The sequence below is a fragment of the Phlebotomus papatasi genome, chromosome 3, assembly GCF_024763615.1.
Source record: "Phlebotomus papatasi isolate M1 chromosome 3, Ppap_2.1, whole genome shotgun sequence".
Classification (NCBI taxonomy): domain Eukaryota; kingdom Metazoa; phylum Arthropoda; class Insecta; order Diptera; family Psychodidae; genus Phlebotomus; species Phlebotomus papatasi.
In genome coordinates, this window is record NC_077224.1 from 23743974 (window position 1) to 23761350 (window position 17377).

At 32.8% G+C, this 17377-nt stretch overlaps 1 protein-coding gene across 1 annotated transcript in view; it reads right to left on the bottom strand.

Moving 5' to 3' along the window:
- The window catches only part of LOC129808272 (sialin), a 40160-nt gene extending 22783 nt beyond the window's left edge, over nt 1-17377 (bottom strand). Inside the window, exons 1-2 of the mRNA XM_055858107.1 lie at nt 16042-17377; nt 12124-12226 (exon numbers count right to left, since the gene is read on the bottom strand). Coding sequence (XP_055714082.1) covers nt 12124-12160 — 37 coding nt within the window. The 5' untranslated portion in view covers nt 12161-12226; nt 16042-17377. The remainder of the gene's footprint in view (nt 1-12123; nt 12227-16041) is intronic.

The window sequence follows — 17377 nt, forward strand, 5'->3', positions numbered from 1 at the left end:
AAGCAAGATAGAACAGATCATATAAAAATAATGGAAATTTTAAAATTAACTTAGTGAATTTGTCAGTTTACAATGTTAAAAAATAACGATTTCCTAATACTTCCATTGATTCTAATCTTATCTATATGCCTTTCGAATATATAAGATAAAAAAATATATCAACAAAGAAAATTCCAATAATAAGAAAATTCAAAAAAAAACCGAAATTATAAAACCGAATTGAAGGTATTCCACAACACTTTCAAAATATTTATAATGAAAATCTTGTTAAATTCTTTCTTATAATAATTGCAAGAAAACATTTAAATTCCTGATTTAATTTATTTTTAAACTAATTAGAAAATTGAATTATGAAACATAACGTATTTTCTATCGTCGTAAGCCGTGTAAGCCTTGCTAAACTACTTTTTCTATTGAGATAGGCATCTTAAATCATTAGCATAATTGCTGTTTAGAATATTACTCTCATTTTTATTGCGTGCAGGGTATTGACCGACTTTGCTCCACTGCTCTGGGAAAAAGTCGTAAAATTCCTAAAACAAAAACCGTTTTAAATGTCATAAAACCTGAAAGAGATATTGTTAAGAGTTGACCTTCTGGTAATCTTAATGAGCAATTTGGCATTCAGTGTTAGAGATCGAAATGTTTCTCTCGAGTTTTAATGGATTTTCCTCAACGGGGTTTAAGGTGAGAACAGAATCATAGGAGAGTATGGGGCAGTTTCGTACAGACCATTTGTTTAATATTCAGTGATTGTCCTGAAATCCTGATTGCATGTTACTATATTTCCTGAAGTATGTATAAATCTGCCCCACCCCACCCTATTGGAATGTGAACCCTTGTTTTTCCCTCTTTACAATGTATTTTTGCGGACAGTCGTGATCGAGATAATGTCGATCACTTCCATTTATCATGTCAAGATCATTTCAATTAACAGAAATCTCGTTTTAATTCACACTTGGTGTATAATTGTGCATCACTGAGGGCATTATTGTTGTTGAATACTAAAAAGAAGCCCACTTACGCAAATGGGGGTCTCAATGAAGTGGCGCACGCTCTTGAGTGATCTCAGATCAATAAATTACAATTGTCGTAGGAAATTGGTGAAGTAGAAAGATTGGGCTGTTGAGATGGATGATGGGGTACTGGGTGCCAATTGAGCCATGATTTTTCATCGTTCTGAAATTGTTCTGGAAGTTTCGAGCAAAATTTATTAGATGATCACTCTACTGAAGACATTCCTCCTCTGGCCATCAATTAAAAACTATCGTCGCCCGTCTGAACTTTCGTGATCTTTTTATAAGTTAGCGCACATGCGTCTGTATTAGCTGTTGATGTAGATTTCTCGCATGCCTCATGGACGAGCCCCCATTTTCACAAACACAAATGCACAAAAAAGACCCATACACTATTTATATTTATATAATAAACATCGAGAGAGAAACAGCACTTTTTTTCAGCTATTTGATAATAAAGTTGCTGACGCATTTCCCAGCCGTTCAATTCTATACATTTCTCAGAGTTCCGACACCAGAAAAAAAAACTAAAGACTGCACTAAATGTGATTAAGTAAGTGGACTCTCGACTATCGATCATTGATCGATAATCCCAGTATTTCCCACTGCATTCAACCAAATCAATTCCGCAGAAACTTTGCAAAGTGGAGACCTTGAGAACATCTCTAAATACCATACTGATTGCTAATGGGTGGATCACAAGTACAATAAATTTCCGGTGAATTCATATGGCACAGAAAAAAAAACAGCAAAGATCTTAATAGAAATTCTAATTCACTGTTCGTGTGGAAAATCCAAGAATCATCTGCAAAACTGGAAAGAATCTATCATGCCTGAAGGAAAAAACAAAGATTCTTGGTAATTTTCCACAAGGCACCACTGACCAATTGAGAAAAAAAAATGTCAAGATCTATTTAAAGTACAATCTATTCCATGGCTTATTGGTACACGAGCTAGCTAGAACCAGCACTCAACCAGTTTTACTTTTTCGGAGCCCCGAACTATGCTAATGATGGCTATTCGTCTCTTTTATTTGTGGAAAAACGTCCATAATAATAGGACAGAAGGAATTATGCAATATTTGCGAATATATTAAGCAAATATCTATTCGACAAACTATCGATGGAATTTGAATGGCAAATGCTGCTAATAAAGACATTGTTTCTCTTTTTCCTTCGAATTTAATAAACCATTGTGTTTATTTGAGGGACAATTAGTTGATTTTTTTTAGGATTTTCAAAAATTGTTTACAAATTTATCAGAGATTTTCCAAGAAATTTCAAAATTCTAGGCGAAATCTACGGCATTTCGAAAGAAAATTACTGCTCATTAAGGCTATAATATATTTATACGGTATTCAGACTAAAGGTTTATGTGTGTGGCTTAACTGCTAGAATTTCTCAAAGAGCAAGATTAGAATTGTAAGGACAATTGATCTAATATATTCTCAAAAAGTCATTGCAATCGCTTCTGTCTCGGGAATTCTAAATCTTCAGGAACTGGGCTAAACCGCTAGTCTTAAACCCGTATTGCAGTCAAAATGGTAAAAATCATAAAATGGTTAGCGGAGACACGAACCAGGCAATCGAATTAATTAGAAAAGATGAGAAACATATTGAAAGCTTGTTAAATTATATGGCTACATCTCTTCCGAAATAACAGTACCACACTTTTCGGAGAGCAAATTATCCTTTGCAAAGCTCTGTATTCAACGTATTCGAAATATTTTCGAAATTCTGTATTTGAGATTGGGATGGGTTTTCATAGTGGACTATTGCAAATCAGAAGCACATCAAAGTATTTCTGTTTAAAGAAGTCCTGACAGTCAAATTTCTACACCATTACTGTAAAACCCCCCAAATGGTAAATTTTCACTATTTCCTGGATTTGAAAAGACATAAAACGGAATTCTAATAAGAAATGAGCGGAGTTTACGTCTTGGCTAAATACGATTAGTATTTTCGAAAAAAAAACTAGGGGAGACTGGGGCAAAAAGTCACAAATTGTAAATTTGAAAATTTCAAGTTAAAAGAGATAGCGGCTTAATTTTTTCCATCCTCCATAGACCTTCTTCAAAGTCGTAAGATTCTTAGAATTCGAACAAGAATTTCAGAAAATAAAAAATATTCAAATTTTTAGCCCTATTTTTAAAATGTTTTCCTTGCAGAAGATAACAATTATTACCTACTTATTTTCCAAAAATTATGTACTGGTAAGTACTCCCTCCGTTCCGAAATAAGTCGTACGTTTGGGAAAAATTTTTGTTCCGAAATAAGTCATACGTTTGGGAAAAAAATGGGATTAAGGGAAAGTTTGTTGGTAAAAGTTTTGTGTATCAACAATATCTCTTCCAAAGGACTATTGTTAATGTTCAGAACTAAAATTGGGATCCAATCTTCATGGTAAGTTGAGGAACGAATGTCTTAAAAATGTCTTATTTTTTGAGTTTTATTTTCAATCTAAAATAGGCGCAGAATGGTGAGAGATACAGACTTGGGACCTTCGGGGGACCCCCCATAAGTTGACCCTGAGACCATTAATATGTCCTTCATTTTACCAACACCCCTCCCCTTCCCTTCCAAAATCATGTTTTTCGGGATTGCTCGAAAATACGTCGTGCGATTTTTTTTCAATTCTGGATATGTTTTAGAGAAACATATAAATGGTCCCAGGGTTAACTTATGAGGGGTCCGCTGAAGGTCCCAAGTCCCTATCTCTCACCATTTTGCACCCAGATATTCGAACACATAAAAAAGGATGTTCTTTTTATTGCTCATTCTGCAAAATTTGAGATATAAAAAATGTCATATCAGTAATAACTGTTGAGTTCTACTTGTGCATACTAAAAATTTAGAACAAATTCTAGCCTGTAATGTTAATCACAGTCCATTTTTTAGTAATTAACTATCTACCGGAGCTCTTTGAAAAAAACGCGAAAAATGGACAACTTCAACATATGGATTCCTCAACTTACCATCGTGAAAGGATCCCCATATTATCCCTGAGCATGGAGGATAGTTCATACATAAGATATTTGCAAATAACAAAAACATTATCTGAAACCATTCCTTAATCCCTAATTTTTCCGCAAACGTACGACTTATTTCGGAACGGAGGGAGTATTTCCTAAATGATTTGGATTCTTTGAATACGAAACCACTATCTATTTTAGAATTTTACAAAGATTCTTTTCTCCAGAAATCTCTTTATTAAAAATGACCAATTGGGGTAAAAAGTAACAAAAAGTATAGAGCAGAAAGTAACAAAGATCGAAGCAATTTATGATGTCTCACGGCGAGAAGAAACGTCATGATTCGCCGCTTTTTGTTTGCATTGATCAAACGATTAGCAGTTTTTTTCTAAAATAGCTTGAAAAGAACTTTTCTCGTTCAGATAGGGAAAACTGTGTTTTAAAAAGGTGTAGAGGAATAAATTTTCTATAAAAATATGTCACCTAGCTATTTTTTTAAATTTACGAAAACCCGTAATAAAGCAAATCAAAATATGATAATATCCTATGCCTGGTACTATTTGCCACAGCATTTTTGACAATGATCACAAAATTACCTTTTATAAATCGGCTCGATAAACGTATTTCCTTACAAAATAGAAGAATGTTACTATCACAAAGTTGTAGAGCAATAAATTTCCTATAAAACTGCACTAATTAGAAATTTCTGGGACGCTAGGGTAGCTTGTAAAAAAATAAAATATCCGTTTTGTGACTTTTTGCCCAAGTCTCCCCTATGCTACGAGTAGATATACTACAAAAAAAATTTCTATATTTTGTAGAATTTTAAAAAGGGTATCATGCGTAGAATTAAGCCGGCTGCCCAGCCCATGTGCCCATGGATTTTGATTTACAGTGAGAATTTTGCGAACTTTTTGTTCAATATCATTTGTATTTCTGAACAGAGAATCGTCAGTTAGAGCAAGTGATACTATTTTGGAATCGTGAATTCCAAGGGGAACCAACAAAATTCTCGTATATTGTATAAAATAGATAAAATATTACTACTAAGTTCGTAAAAGTTTGTCTTTACAAACATTGTTCGTAAAATAATGAATTAACAAACATATTTGTTCTTTTATACGCGTTTGTTCCTAAGTATTCGTATACAAATAGGAATTTCTTTTGTAATATAGAGTGAAAGGAACACCCATTGACACTATAAGAACTCATGTCAGGACCTATTGACACCTTACTCTGTACCATAAAAATGCCATATTACTTACATATTATAAGACACATTAAATAAATTTCAACATTTTAAAAAAAGTGTCAATAGAGGTTCCCTGTCGAAGAGGTTTCCATTCGACCCTATTGCCATTTGTTCATACATTTTTGTCTGCTGTCAAAACTTTAAGAGAATTTCTAGAACTCCATAGAACTTTCAAGATGTACAAGATTTTCTAACATTTGAAGTTTTTGAATTACGTGAAAGGAATTTAAGTGAATCTTTTTATTAGAATGAATAAAACTTCTTCAAAAAATATTTCTTCAAGGGGTGACTCATTCCCATATTTCACTGCTAAATGTTCATTTTTCGTTTCTTGGGTTTCGCAGAGATTTTAATTGTTTATTTATTTTATTCGAGACGACACAAATGTTAAAATTGGAAAAATCGTGTGAACAGAAAATAAAATAATTCATTGTAGGGTCGAAGCAAGACCTATTGGTAGTTTAAAAACTCGTCTTAGACCCCATTGACGCCTTATTCTGTGCCGATTAGGATTCGGAATTTAAACACCTAGCCTTATAGGAAAAGGTAGATTAATCAAAAAACATCATATTACTTGCCCTTTATTAAGATACATTAAATAAATTTCAAAATTTTGATGAAATCGCCAATAAATCTTCTGTGCCGAACAGGTGTTCCTTCGACCCTACTATCTTATATTAAAAGTTTTATTCAATTTTTATTTAATCCTGAAAGCCCAAATTCCGAATAGTCAAAATCTTGAAAGGGTCGAAGTTATACGGAGAATAATATGTGCAATAATGTCCCAAAACACAGAAACTTTCAAGGGCTTTCATAAGCAATTAGAGTGGCTCAAGTTTCCAGTTCCCCGAAAAAATATATGGGTTCCCTGAGAGCCTCGTGAGTTCCCTGAAAGACTATATGGATTCCTCGGTTTCTCTGAAAAAATGTATGGGTTCCCAAGGTTCCCCGTGAGTTCTCTGATATGGCTTCTCCGGGTTCCATAAAGCATTTACGGGTTTCCCGGATTCTTAGATGGTTCCCTGAAAAAATGCATGGTTTCCCCGGGTTCCGTAAGAATTCCCTGCCAAAATTTGTGGGTTGCCCAAGTTCCCCGGGTTCCCTAGCCAGATTGGCTGAGTTTTCCGAAATGAGTTACCCTTTAGAAAATCTCCATTTATTTAGTGCATTTATGTTATTTAGTGCATTTATTGAAATAGCGATGATACTTTTAAGAATGAGGGATATTGGCTTTCTGTATTTTACCTCTTTTGCATTTTTTGGAAAATATATTTTATATTTTTTAAATATTGATAAATTTATTGAAAGTTCACCAAATTTTAAAAAATTTTGCTAAAATTTCTCAGATTTTGAAAAATTTTTCTAGTGTTATTCCACAACACTAGGCATATTAAGGGTTTTCAATAAATTTCTTGGGTTTCTCGTTTTTGGGTTATTTTTTGTGGTTCTTCGTTTCTTCAAACATTTTTAGAAATATTATAGATTTGATTTTTATTCTTACTTTAGATTTCTCTTATTTCTACAGACCTTTGTTTGATCGCGATTTGCGAAAAATGTCTAAGGAAAATGTCATTGGTTTCTTCAAATGCATTACCCCTCACGATAACAGCGTATTGTTTTAGTATAGGAAATCTAATTCAATAAAACACATTTAGCAACTTTTATTTTATGTTTGCAACATCCTATTAAAGCCATTATTTCGCAATTTATAAAAAAAATGCTGTTGAATAAAATAAAACCTCTTCCTTAAAATAATCTAAATAAATTTTATGGATGTTTCAAGACTGAATGCTGTTTTTGATATTCAATCTAGATTAACACTTTTTTATTAATTGCAAGGTCGATGTCTTATTTTTTTTATTGGCTCCAATTTACTGTGCTTAAATTATTAATATATTACATTGTGATGTTGGCAGTTCCCAAACATATATCCTTTGAGAGCCGATCTCCTGGGCCATTTTGGAATTTGATCTCTATAAAGAGCACTAAATGGATTGCCGTTAATCTCTTGTGACACAGTCGTAAGATCACGAAATGCAAAGTTAGCGCCAAAGTTAAGTGATTAGCACCGCAGGAGATGGTTTGTCGGACCAAAAAAAAGACAGGTTTATCTTGTGTGGTGAATATTAAATTAATTACTGGTGATGTGAAAACATGGGGGACAATGAGACATTCGGGGTGGACGAAAGTCAGCATCGATAACCTCGCGTGACCTCATTCAAATGTGGAAGATGACAGAAAGCACTGTCATTAAAGTGCTAAGAATAAACTGAAAAATTGCCGAAAGATGTTAATTTTTGTTGTCCCATTGTAACACTGACAAAAAAAGCTTCGTTTTTTTCAATCTACATATTTCACAATCAGAATTAATTTCATGGAAAATTTTCTAAATAAAAACTTAGAAGAAAGGCGACTATCGATTAGACTAACTTCCGATGCCGAAAGTGTTTCGATTTTCACTTTCGACGACCTTGACTTCGACTCAAGTAAAGGAAATGGTATGAGAAGTGTCTATTGGACATGTCTTATCTCATTCCTCAACAGTAAATTTAGCCATGCGAAAGATATGCGTTACTTTGTTCAAGTTTATGACGTGGTGAGCTTTCGCTTGAAGCACGTGGATTGTTAAATTCTAAGGTCGCTCGTGGTTGTTGCTCATCAAGGAATTTCATTCATTTTCTCTGTATATCCACACAAATCGATACTCCCTGACTCAACTTACAGCCCAAATTCTGATACCAAATTGCCTATTGGACTGTGAGGCATTTTGAGATTTCGCGGCGATAATGTACCCAACTCCAATTGAGAAATTCAGTGAGACGGAAATTGTGTGTTGTTAAAAGCATGATAACAACAAACCACTCAAATGCGACAATTTAAATTGTATTGTATAGTTAATTTGTATTTCGAGACACTCTCTCACTTTTTGGCTGACGAATCGTGAAAAATAAAATAAAATTGATGTAAGGCTTGTTTTCAACTCCATCGCCACTATTTTCGTGCAAGACATTTCGACAGCACGCCTGATGACCAATTGACGTCAGACGGAAAATGCGAAAATGTGCGTCAACCACAATTTTTCTTTTTATCCCCTTTTTTTCGTTAGCCGCAAACATTAGCAAATGGGGCACAATAGAGCACTCCAAATCAGGAAACTGTCAGAGAATATTGCTATTCTAGAAGTTCTGTCGTACAAAAAGTTTTAGCGCTTTGAATGATTCTTATTTCAAAGGAAAAATTTAACGATATAGGGTAAGTGTGCCAAATTCCGGCCAGCTTGCAATTCCGGCCACCTTTTTTGTTCCTCGAATTTCCATGAATTTTTAGTTTTTACATACTGTAGAGATTATACAATGCAAAATAATATCAAGAAATATAGCTGCGACAAACGAGATGACGTGAAAAAGGCATTGGAAGAATTCCTGAAGGGCAAGGAACTATGAGAATGAAGGTGGCCGAAATAGGGCACCAAAGCTATGTCTACAATTTTATTCATTTTATTCATTTTAAAATGTATTAAGAATAATTTTAAAGTAAATAAAGACGATAAACTGTCTACAAGGCGCTAAGCAATACTCCTTAAGTAGAAGGAATGAAAAAAGTCAATTTATATTAAAGATATTAATTACATTTCAAACTTTAGACTTTGGCGCTTGCATGCAACTATGCCGAAATTTGGCACACTTACCCTAACTTGAATTAACTGAAGACAAAGTTTGATCGAAAGAGACCGAGGTTCAAAACAAGTCAGATAGCCTGAACACTAATCCGTTATTCGTTTTACGATTCTCAAAAGAGAATAAAGATCCCTAAATTATCCGAAAAAAACAGTTTTGGTAATATGTTTATGGCAGAACTGAACAAAATATAATACAGTACGACTCCAATAGTCAACGTATTTGATTCTTATAGGGTGACGGCATTATTTATGGCTTCTTCGCAGAGAACTTTACAATGTCACAAAATAATTTCGAAAAATGTCAAAATTAAAAAATATTTAATGTGTTATGATAACAGATCACATTTTCTGGGTTTTCGGAATTATTTTTTGAGAAAAATTATTGCGACGGGGCCATAAGTAAAGACAGGCCACAAGTAATGCCGTCATCATATCTGCAATATTCTAGGTTATTATTTTTTTTTTGTAGTTAATATTTTATTCATTAAAAATTATCTCAGGTTTTTACTTAACAAAAGGAGTTTGAGAGTTAGATATTAAACCTGGAATTTTATATACTTTTTCACGGTGTTTAAAATTTTTAGGAGTTGACTCTATCGCGGTCGTACTGTACTTCTATTAAAGTACAGTGTATTAATGTCTATTAATGTACAGATCATGTAATCCATAGATATTATTTATATATTTAAAAAAAATGTATTTGATATCAAAAATAATTGTTTTTCAAAAGTTGATTATTTTTCATCTGCCAAAAGTTTGTTGACACATTTGAAAAAAGAGAAAATTTTAAAAAGTATTTTTTTTTGTATCATTTTTCATATCTGTTTTCTCGAACATTGCTTTGTCAAGAAACTTTTGGCTGATACTGTACATGAAACTGTTTGTTGACTCATTATATTAAATTTTAAATCTTAGTAAATTTTTATGAACTGAGATATAATTGTAATAAGAAATTTATTTTACTTCCCAATTCTAAAAAGAAAGATCATAGAAGGAGCGATACAAGGAGTCTCGGGATTATTCACTTCGGTATAATCCTGATACATGCATAAATGCAATATATTTATGAAAGTTTGGCTACCACTGGGGTCTAAAATGTGAATTAACGTTTGAAATACTCCCTAAATATATGGCACCTAATATATTTTGCATATATTGCGGTGTTACTGTAACTTATGGCTTATATAAACTAGAGAAATTTATGTCCATATTGAAGCAAATCGCCTAAATTCACATAAATTTCTCTATGTAGAGACCATTATTTAAGACAAGTCTCCTACACGTATATATATGTATATAAATGTACATAATATCGGAACCCCTTGTATTTTTTTTAAAGTAGATTTAAGTTGTAAACGTTAATTAAAAGATGACTGTCTAATTAACCATTTAAAATTTTATACTTTTAGAATTATTGAAGAACGAATATTCATGATTTAGAATTTGTTCCTTCTGCACATTAATAAATGGTCATTGTGAAAAGAAAAAGAATATTAAGGAGGGCCGGGAGATATTTCTGAATATGAGTCTTAACGGGCACTTAATTTAAATTCTTTACAATAAATTCTTTCAAATACCATTTATTTATATAGTGTTACTGGCTCATAAATGAATTTGTTTTCCAGAATTCAAGTCAGGAAAAGAATAAATAAAAATATTATAAAAATCGACGCGATGTCAAACTTACAAATTCGCTTAATTTTCATTTCATATGATGGAAACTAAAGGGTTAAATTCGAAAAAGAATTCTAAAGCATTCGCAAATTAATTAAATTTAGTTAAACTAAAAGAATTAAATAAGAGTAATAAAGTAGTACTATTATATAGTAGTAATAATAAAATAAAATAAAATTTTACATGAACTTCATACGATCAAAAAATAATTACACTTTTACTGTATAACTAATTAAAACTTACTGACATTGTAAATTGTTAATTTGAAAACCCATATTTTTTATTTCATGGTTCAAGTTGAATAAATTAATAATAAAGTTTATTTTAGAATATAAAGAAGCCAGTATTAAGATAAGTCACTTGCTATGCGCGAAAAAATTATAGTTTCTGTTATATTGCTTTATATTTCCTATTTCAAAGAAAACAAACATTTAATCGAAAAAAAGCATTAGAAAATGCATTATAGTTTTTATTTTGAAAAGTAAGATACTATACATATCAATGTTTAAAAATAAAAATAAATATATCAATATCTGTGAAATAATAAGAATTTTTCCCAATGTATTCATTCATCTTAATTTTATCAATCAATATGTTTATTTAATTGTCAATGCGATATTCGCATAAACAAATTTTGTTAAAAGTATTATTCAGATGAAATTAAATATTTAGTCTCATAAAACATTAAAGTTCCATCGTGCTGTCTGATTGGCTAATAAATGTTTTGAAAGCTTTTAAGCTCTGGCCAATCAGAAATAAGATTAAAGATTATATGGAATTATGTGTTTTTAGAACTAGACAATAAATTAAATCGAAAATGTTGGGCAAAGTAAAGTAAGTTTTAAAAACTCAGAAGAGGGATTTCAACATTAGTACTTAGCTTCTCCTTTAGTACTCTTGCTCTATGTTCGGAACAAAAAGCTCTCAAATGTAGAGCAAGAGTTTCAACCTGTCCAAAGTTTCACTTTTGATCAAATACCAAGCGTACAATTTCAGGTTACTTAAAAAAAATATCCTACTAAACTCTCAATTTTTTACTGACTTGATAAAATTACTAATTAAAACTATACTTTACTTATTGTATATTGTATATTGTATAGTCCTACATGTTACTTTCTGTATCCTGGGCATGAACCAATAAACTTATTATTATTATTATTATTCACCTGTTAATTAATTTCTTCTAATATTACAAAAGAATTTATTGACTTTGAAAATATCAGTAACTTTATAATGAATTGCAGTTAAGATTTGGTTTACAGAAGTAACTGAGGTATTTACAAACGAGATAACCGTTAAATTGAAAAAAAAGATATCAATGGTTTAAGATAAACTATCTTTTCTCACAGCATACTGACCAATCCCACATTCTTGTTTAATTCATGCTTTCATTTAAAGTTCCCTTCCCACGTTCAATCAATTGATCTTCCGGATATCTTGTTTTTTCCGGAACGAGCCAGGCAAGAGCTAGATTGTTCCGGAGTGAGTCTTTCAAGGTATTTCATAAAGCAAATGGACCAAAAGTCCTTACCTGTGACACGACGAATGGGTGACTTTTCCGTGGACATGTTGGAGTGTCTGTGGTAAAGCTTCTAGGTGGATGGCGGGAACAGGAGAGAGACTGCGAAAACTGCCTGAGAGAAGGAAAAGAAACTCATGAATAATTTTCCGGTTAATTGATATGCATGAATCCAACTATGTCTAGACGGGACTGGATTTGATCGATGAGATTTTATTGGATCATTTTGCCCAGTTGAATTAATTTGCAACAACATTTCAATCAAAACTTGTTTTTGCCACAAAGACTATTAAACAAATAAGGTTACATATGTGTATTAATTGAGGAGGCTCTCAGCAATATTTTTGCTGTCTCTCGTACTAAAATTAAAGAAAAAAAATAAATAAATGGGAGGCAATATTAATTACTCAAACGCGCGATCAACATTTTTAACCCAATGCACCCTTGAGAAAAAGCATCGCATTGGAATTTGATCATGATCTTCACCACTAAGACAAAATACTAAAAAAGCTTGTGCATAAAATCGCTGTTTTCATGATCATCTCTCATTCATCTGGTGATTTTAAAATGTAATCTTGGTGGAATGGGAGAAAAAACACTGCTTGTCCAGTCAATGATTGACATGGGAAGAAATTTTTATCAAAATTGACGATCATCTTAGCAAAAAGACCGTCCGAACATCTTTACGTTATTGGAAAATTATTTAAAGTCGCAATTTAGTTTCAAAGGGGTACCGCAGTGGAAAAGACTTTGCGAAACGCTGGGCCTTGTGATTTTCATGCAATGTCTTGGAAGTTGTTTTTATATTGTTTGTTTGATTGAATGCATGTTTATTACATAAAACTAATTGTGCGTATTTCATGACGTGGATTAAGAGACGATGAAACTCAATCCTTTAATTAATCTGTAAAACCAATTTCATCGAGGGCTCAGAATAAAACTCGAATAACTCGAATTTTTACAAAATTCGTTTTTTTTCGCTTTTGGATACTACTTTACATCCTCTATGTTCTCTGTGAATAATATGGCTGAAAATTAGTTATTGTCAAAGTTATAGGCTTACATATATACTTAACATATAAGATCTGAGCTTGAAATCGCTTTGCTATAAATTTGACTATTCAAAGTTTCAGACAAGAACATAAGGAAGTTAAGGAACTTCGAGAAATACGTGAAAATGATTCAAAATTGAACAGGTCTTAACAAAAAATACACTGAATTAAATTTAGGTAAACTCAGGATATAGAATGACAAAAATTCATGTAACATATTCTCGACACGATTAATAATAATAACCTAACATATTCTTACCCAACAGCTCGTGATATTCTTGGCAAGACTGGATACATCTCTCAACAAATTTTTGAGCACCCACTGCACCCACTCTCCCAATCCAAACCTTATCCTCTACCTAACCATCTATACAATCCGTCCCCTATATAACGAGTTGTTCGAGTCTTATTCTGAGCCATCGATTTGGCTTGGAATTTTTCTCCTATGTTTAAATGTAAATGAGCCATATCATAATGTAATTTAGCTTCTCAATCTGTTTGTGCACCCAAATTATATCACGATAAGGCTCAATTTTATTTAAAAATATAGGTGAAAAATTCAAATTTTAAAGGTGCCCCACTTCCCCCTAAGACATCATAACGGACATTTTACCAGGTACACTCTTAGAAAAGTTTAGCCATACTAATGAAAATTAGTTGATCGGGTGATTATTATCAAATTTATTTAAAATAGTTCTTATAATCTTAAAACATTTTACTCGTAATAAATTTATTGGTAGTGAGAACATAAGGAAATATTTACGATAATGGTCTCATACAATTATATTTGCTTGTGTTATTTAAATGAAATCGATATCCCAACTAATATTGGTCACTAATTCTTTTCAGTTCTCACAACTAATGCAAATAAATGGGCCTATACTTTCATAAAGTTGTGAGAACTTTTTCAATAGTAAAGAATGGTTTTTTACTTATGTGTTGAAGCTTTTTCGAGCTATATAGTAACCACAACTAATATGATATAGTTATTACAGCCAATAAGATGGGTATCAACCACATTTATTTATTTATGGGAACTAATATGTTATAGTACCCGTTATTAATCTAATTTAGTTATGATAACTAAATCAATAAGATACTGTAACTAATATTGGTCAACTATTTCATTTAGTTACCTTACCTAAATATATGGATGGGTCTATGCTTACTATATTTTATAGTTTCCATGACTGTATATGAGGTAGTTGGGACTAAATTTTTTTAAGAGTGTACGTATCAATCAAAAATCTTACTACAAGTTTAGGACTCATTTATAGCTCGGTATTTTCTCAAGTAGTACTTCGAGTAATACCGATGAGGATGATATTCTAGGGTACATTGCTATGGTAATCAATCTTACACATTTTTGAATTACAGTACGACTCCGATAGAGTCAACACATTTGATTCTTGTTTATCTCCAATATTCTATTAATAGTTGTTGATACTATTTCACTCGTTAAATACTCGTTCTTACTTAATAAAATTAGTGTAAAAGTTTAACATTAAAACCTGGAATTTTACAGATTTTTTCACGGTGTTTAAAATTTTTAGGAGTTGACTCTATCAGAGTTATACTGTACTTGTTTTTCTGGAGTTCATCTTTGTATAACTTCACAATAATAATTATGAAAAAAAATCAAACCACCGATTGTTCTTGTAATCTTTTTTTCTTGATTGCAGCACTTAATCCTTAAATAACCCGGTTGATATATTAAGATGTCATGGACAAATACGGGATCCTAACGGTTTTGAGAATATAACTAGTGGAAAAAACTGAACTTCTGAATAACTAGAACGAACTTCTGGTATTTTTTTTGTAGATTAATAATCAGATTTTAAAGGCTTGTTGTTTTTTTCGAGAATACTCCAATATTCCTCACAAATGAAAGATGAATCAATTCCACGGGTAAAAGTCCCTTCCATTATAATGAATTCCCAGAGACCGGTAGGGTACACAAAGTGCCTTGTCCCTACACTGAGAGAAATCCGAAAAAGTTAAAATAACATTCAGGAAATGTTAATTTTACCCTGCAGTATTAATCCAATATCGGTGTAAATATTACCCTTTTAGATGTATTAGGGGTTAAAATTACCCTTTTTTGTGTTAATTTAACCCTTAAAAGGTGTAAAATTAACATTAAAAAATGTTGATATATTTTTACACCTAAAAAGTGTTAAAGTTACAGGGAAGAAAAGTTAATCGCACCCCAGTTTTTTTCTCAGTGTGGGAGGTAAAGGGTGTGCATTTTTATGCAGAGAGCGATCATGCCTTGCAATAGTTATAATGGTCTTAGCCGACTGTCAGTTGATCCTGAGCTACGAGTACATCAACATACCCTTCAGAGGAGAAATCTTATCGGACTACCACCACCAGTTTTGCTACTATGCCCGTTTTCCAAGCCCTCAGTTATTTTAATCTCAAACAAAATACTTTTAGATTTTAGAAGTGAGAAAATTGTGTCGGTTTTGCAGCTGTTTGTACTCTATATATCCTTATTACAGGATATATTTCCGTTTAATGCACTAAAACTCCAAGTTTCTATCTTATATCGTAAACCGTAAAGAAACCGTCAACTTACAAAGAAGTTTTCCGATATACCAAAGTCGATATCCCCTACCGTTTGGCCTCTAGATCTCATAAGAAACTCCAAGAAGAACAATATGACATGATTTTACACAAAATTTCAAATTATGATTATTTCTCAGAAATATTGGGCATTGACGGTAGGGGCCGATGATTTAAAGATTATAAAGAATCAAGAGGTAATATATAAATTCTATCTATAAGAGTTCGAGCAATAAGAATTGAGAGAGAGAGAAAAAAATGTGAGTGATCGTTAAGGTGACTTTTATGGATGGTAAAAATTCATACATACCTCTTCTACAGGTTGCACTAAACGGTCACTCTCCAACTTTAAAACAGCAAGTTGAGAAATCAATTTATAATTGATACCTTGTGGTTTTATGGCTTGTCTTATTTTATTTTGTATTTAGGAAAGGGTTCAATAGTCAGCCAATTGAGTTTGATGCACGGCACAACTTTCAGTGATCGACAACTTTCTTCTCGATCTGTGACTATTTTTACAGCTTGATTTGCATTAAATGAGAATCAAGGAAAAAAATGTAACGTTTCTAGCTTTTATACACTATTTTTTTTTCTTCACTTTTGCTGTTCTTTGGATAGACTCAATGAATTATTCATGTGAGAATAATATAGTTTATTTAGTGGGTTTTTTTTTGGAGGGGAATTCTAAGTCACTGGGATCTTATCAAACACTATCAGTTTGTGTTGATGATCTTTAGCGATCGTGTTGTTAAGCAGAAGTCTGGTAATTTCACGATGAATCGTAAAATGTAGCACTGGGTTCAATCTCTTACTCTTAATTTTCGCACCAGAGTAGAGTCTCGTGGTCACTCTGAGGAATTTCGCGTGATTTCTAACACCACCACCAAATCTCGTGCTTCCCGAGATTTTTCTTGTGTCAAGACTCCTCTCGAAATAAATTATAGCATATATAGAGAGAGAAAAAAAGAAGAAGAAATGGGAACCGACAGGAGGAGCGAAACCCGATGAAATTTATTATGCGTGATGGTTTAAAAAAAGCTCAAGTCTATGTCGAGTGCCTATAAATATCCCTCGTTGAATTTCCACACGGGTTCGTGGTAGGTCTTCGATGGAGAAGATTGCGATGTGTCTGTGGCTCAGAGATTAGCACGGGATTTCAATCTTCTTGGGGCGTTTTGTCGCTTCTGGCCAAGCTGCTTCAGAATTCCGTCCACTCTGGAGCACAGTGACTATTGAACTGACTCCGATTCCACCAGCAGCTGGATCTCAACTCGGTTGATTTGTGATCAATGCCGATGAGACACTACCACATACAGCCCAGGAAAAGCGTCTCTCTCTCTGGGATTCAATTGCTCGCCTAGCACCCTCTAACTTCACAGTGTATGCTGCTCTACCACAAAAATCCAACTTATAGTGAATTTTATTTGACTCTGCAGTGCCAACAAAAATTTATCACATTCACAGTCCCGCGGTCACAAAAGCTAATAACTTGGGAACTTGGGGAAACGAACAGCGAAAACTCCACACGGGACAACGTTGAGCAGTTTACTGTCTTGCTTCAAGTTAATTTTTCGCGCTCAACCGCCAGTGAGGCAAGAGACTACCACAACACTCCCCCAACATTCCCTCATGTAGTCCAAATTATA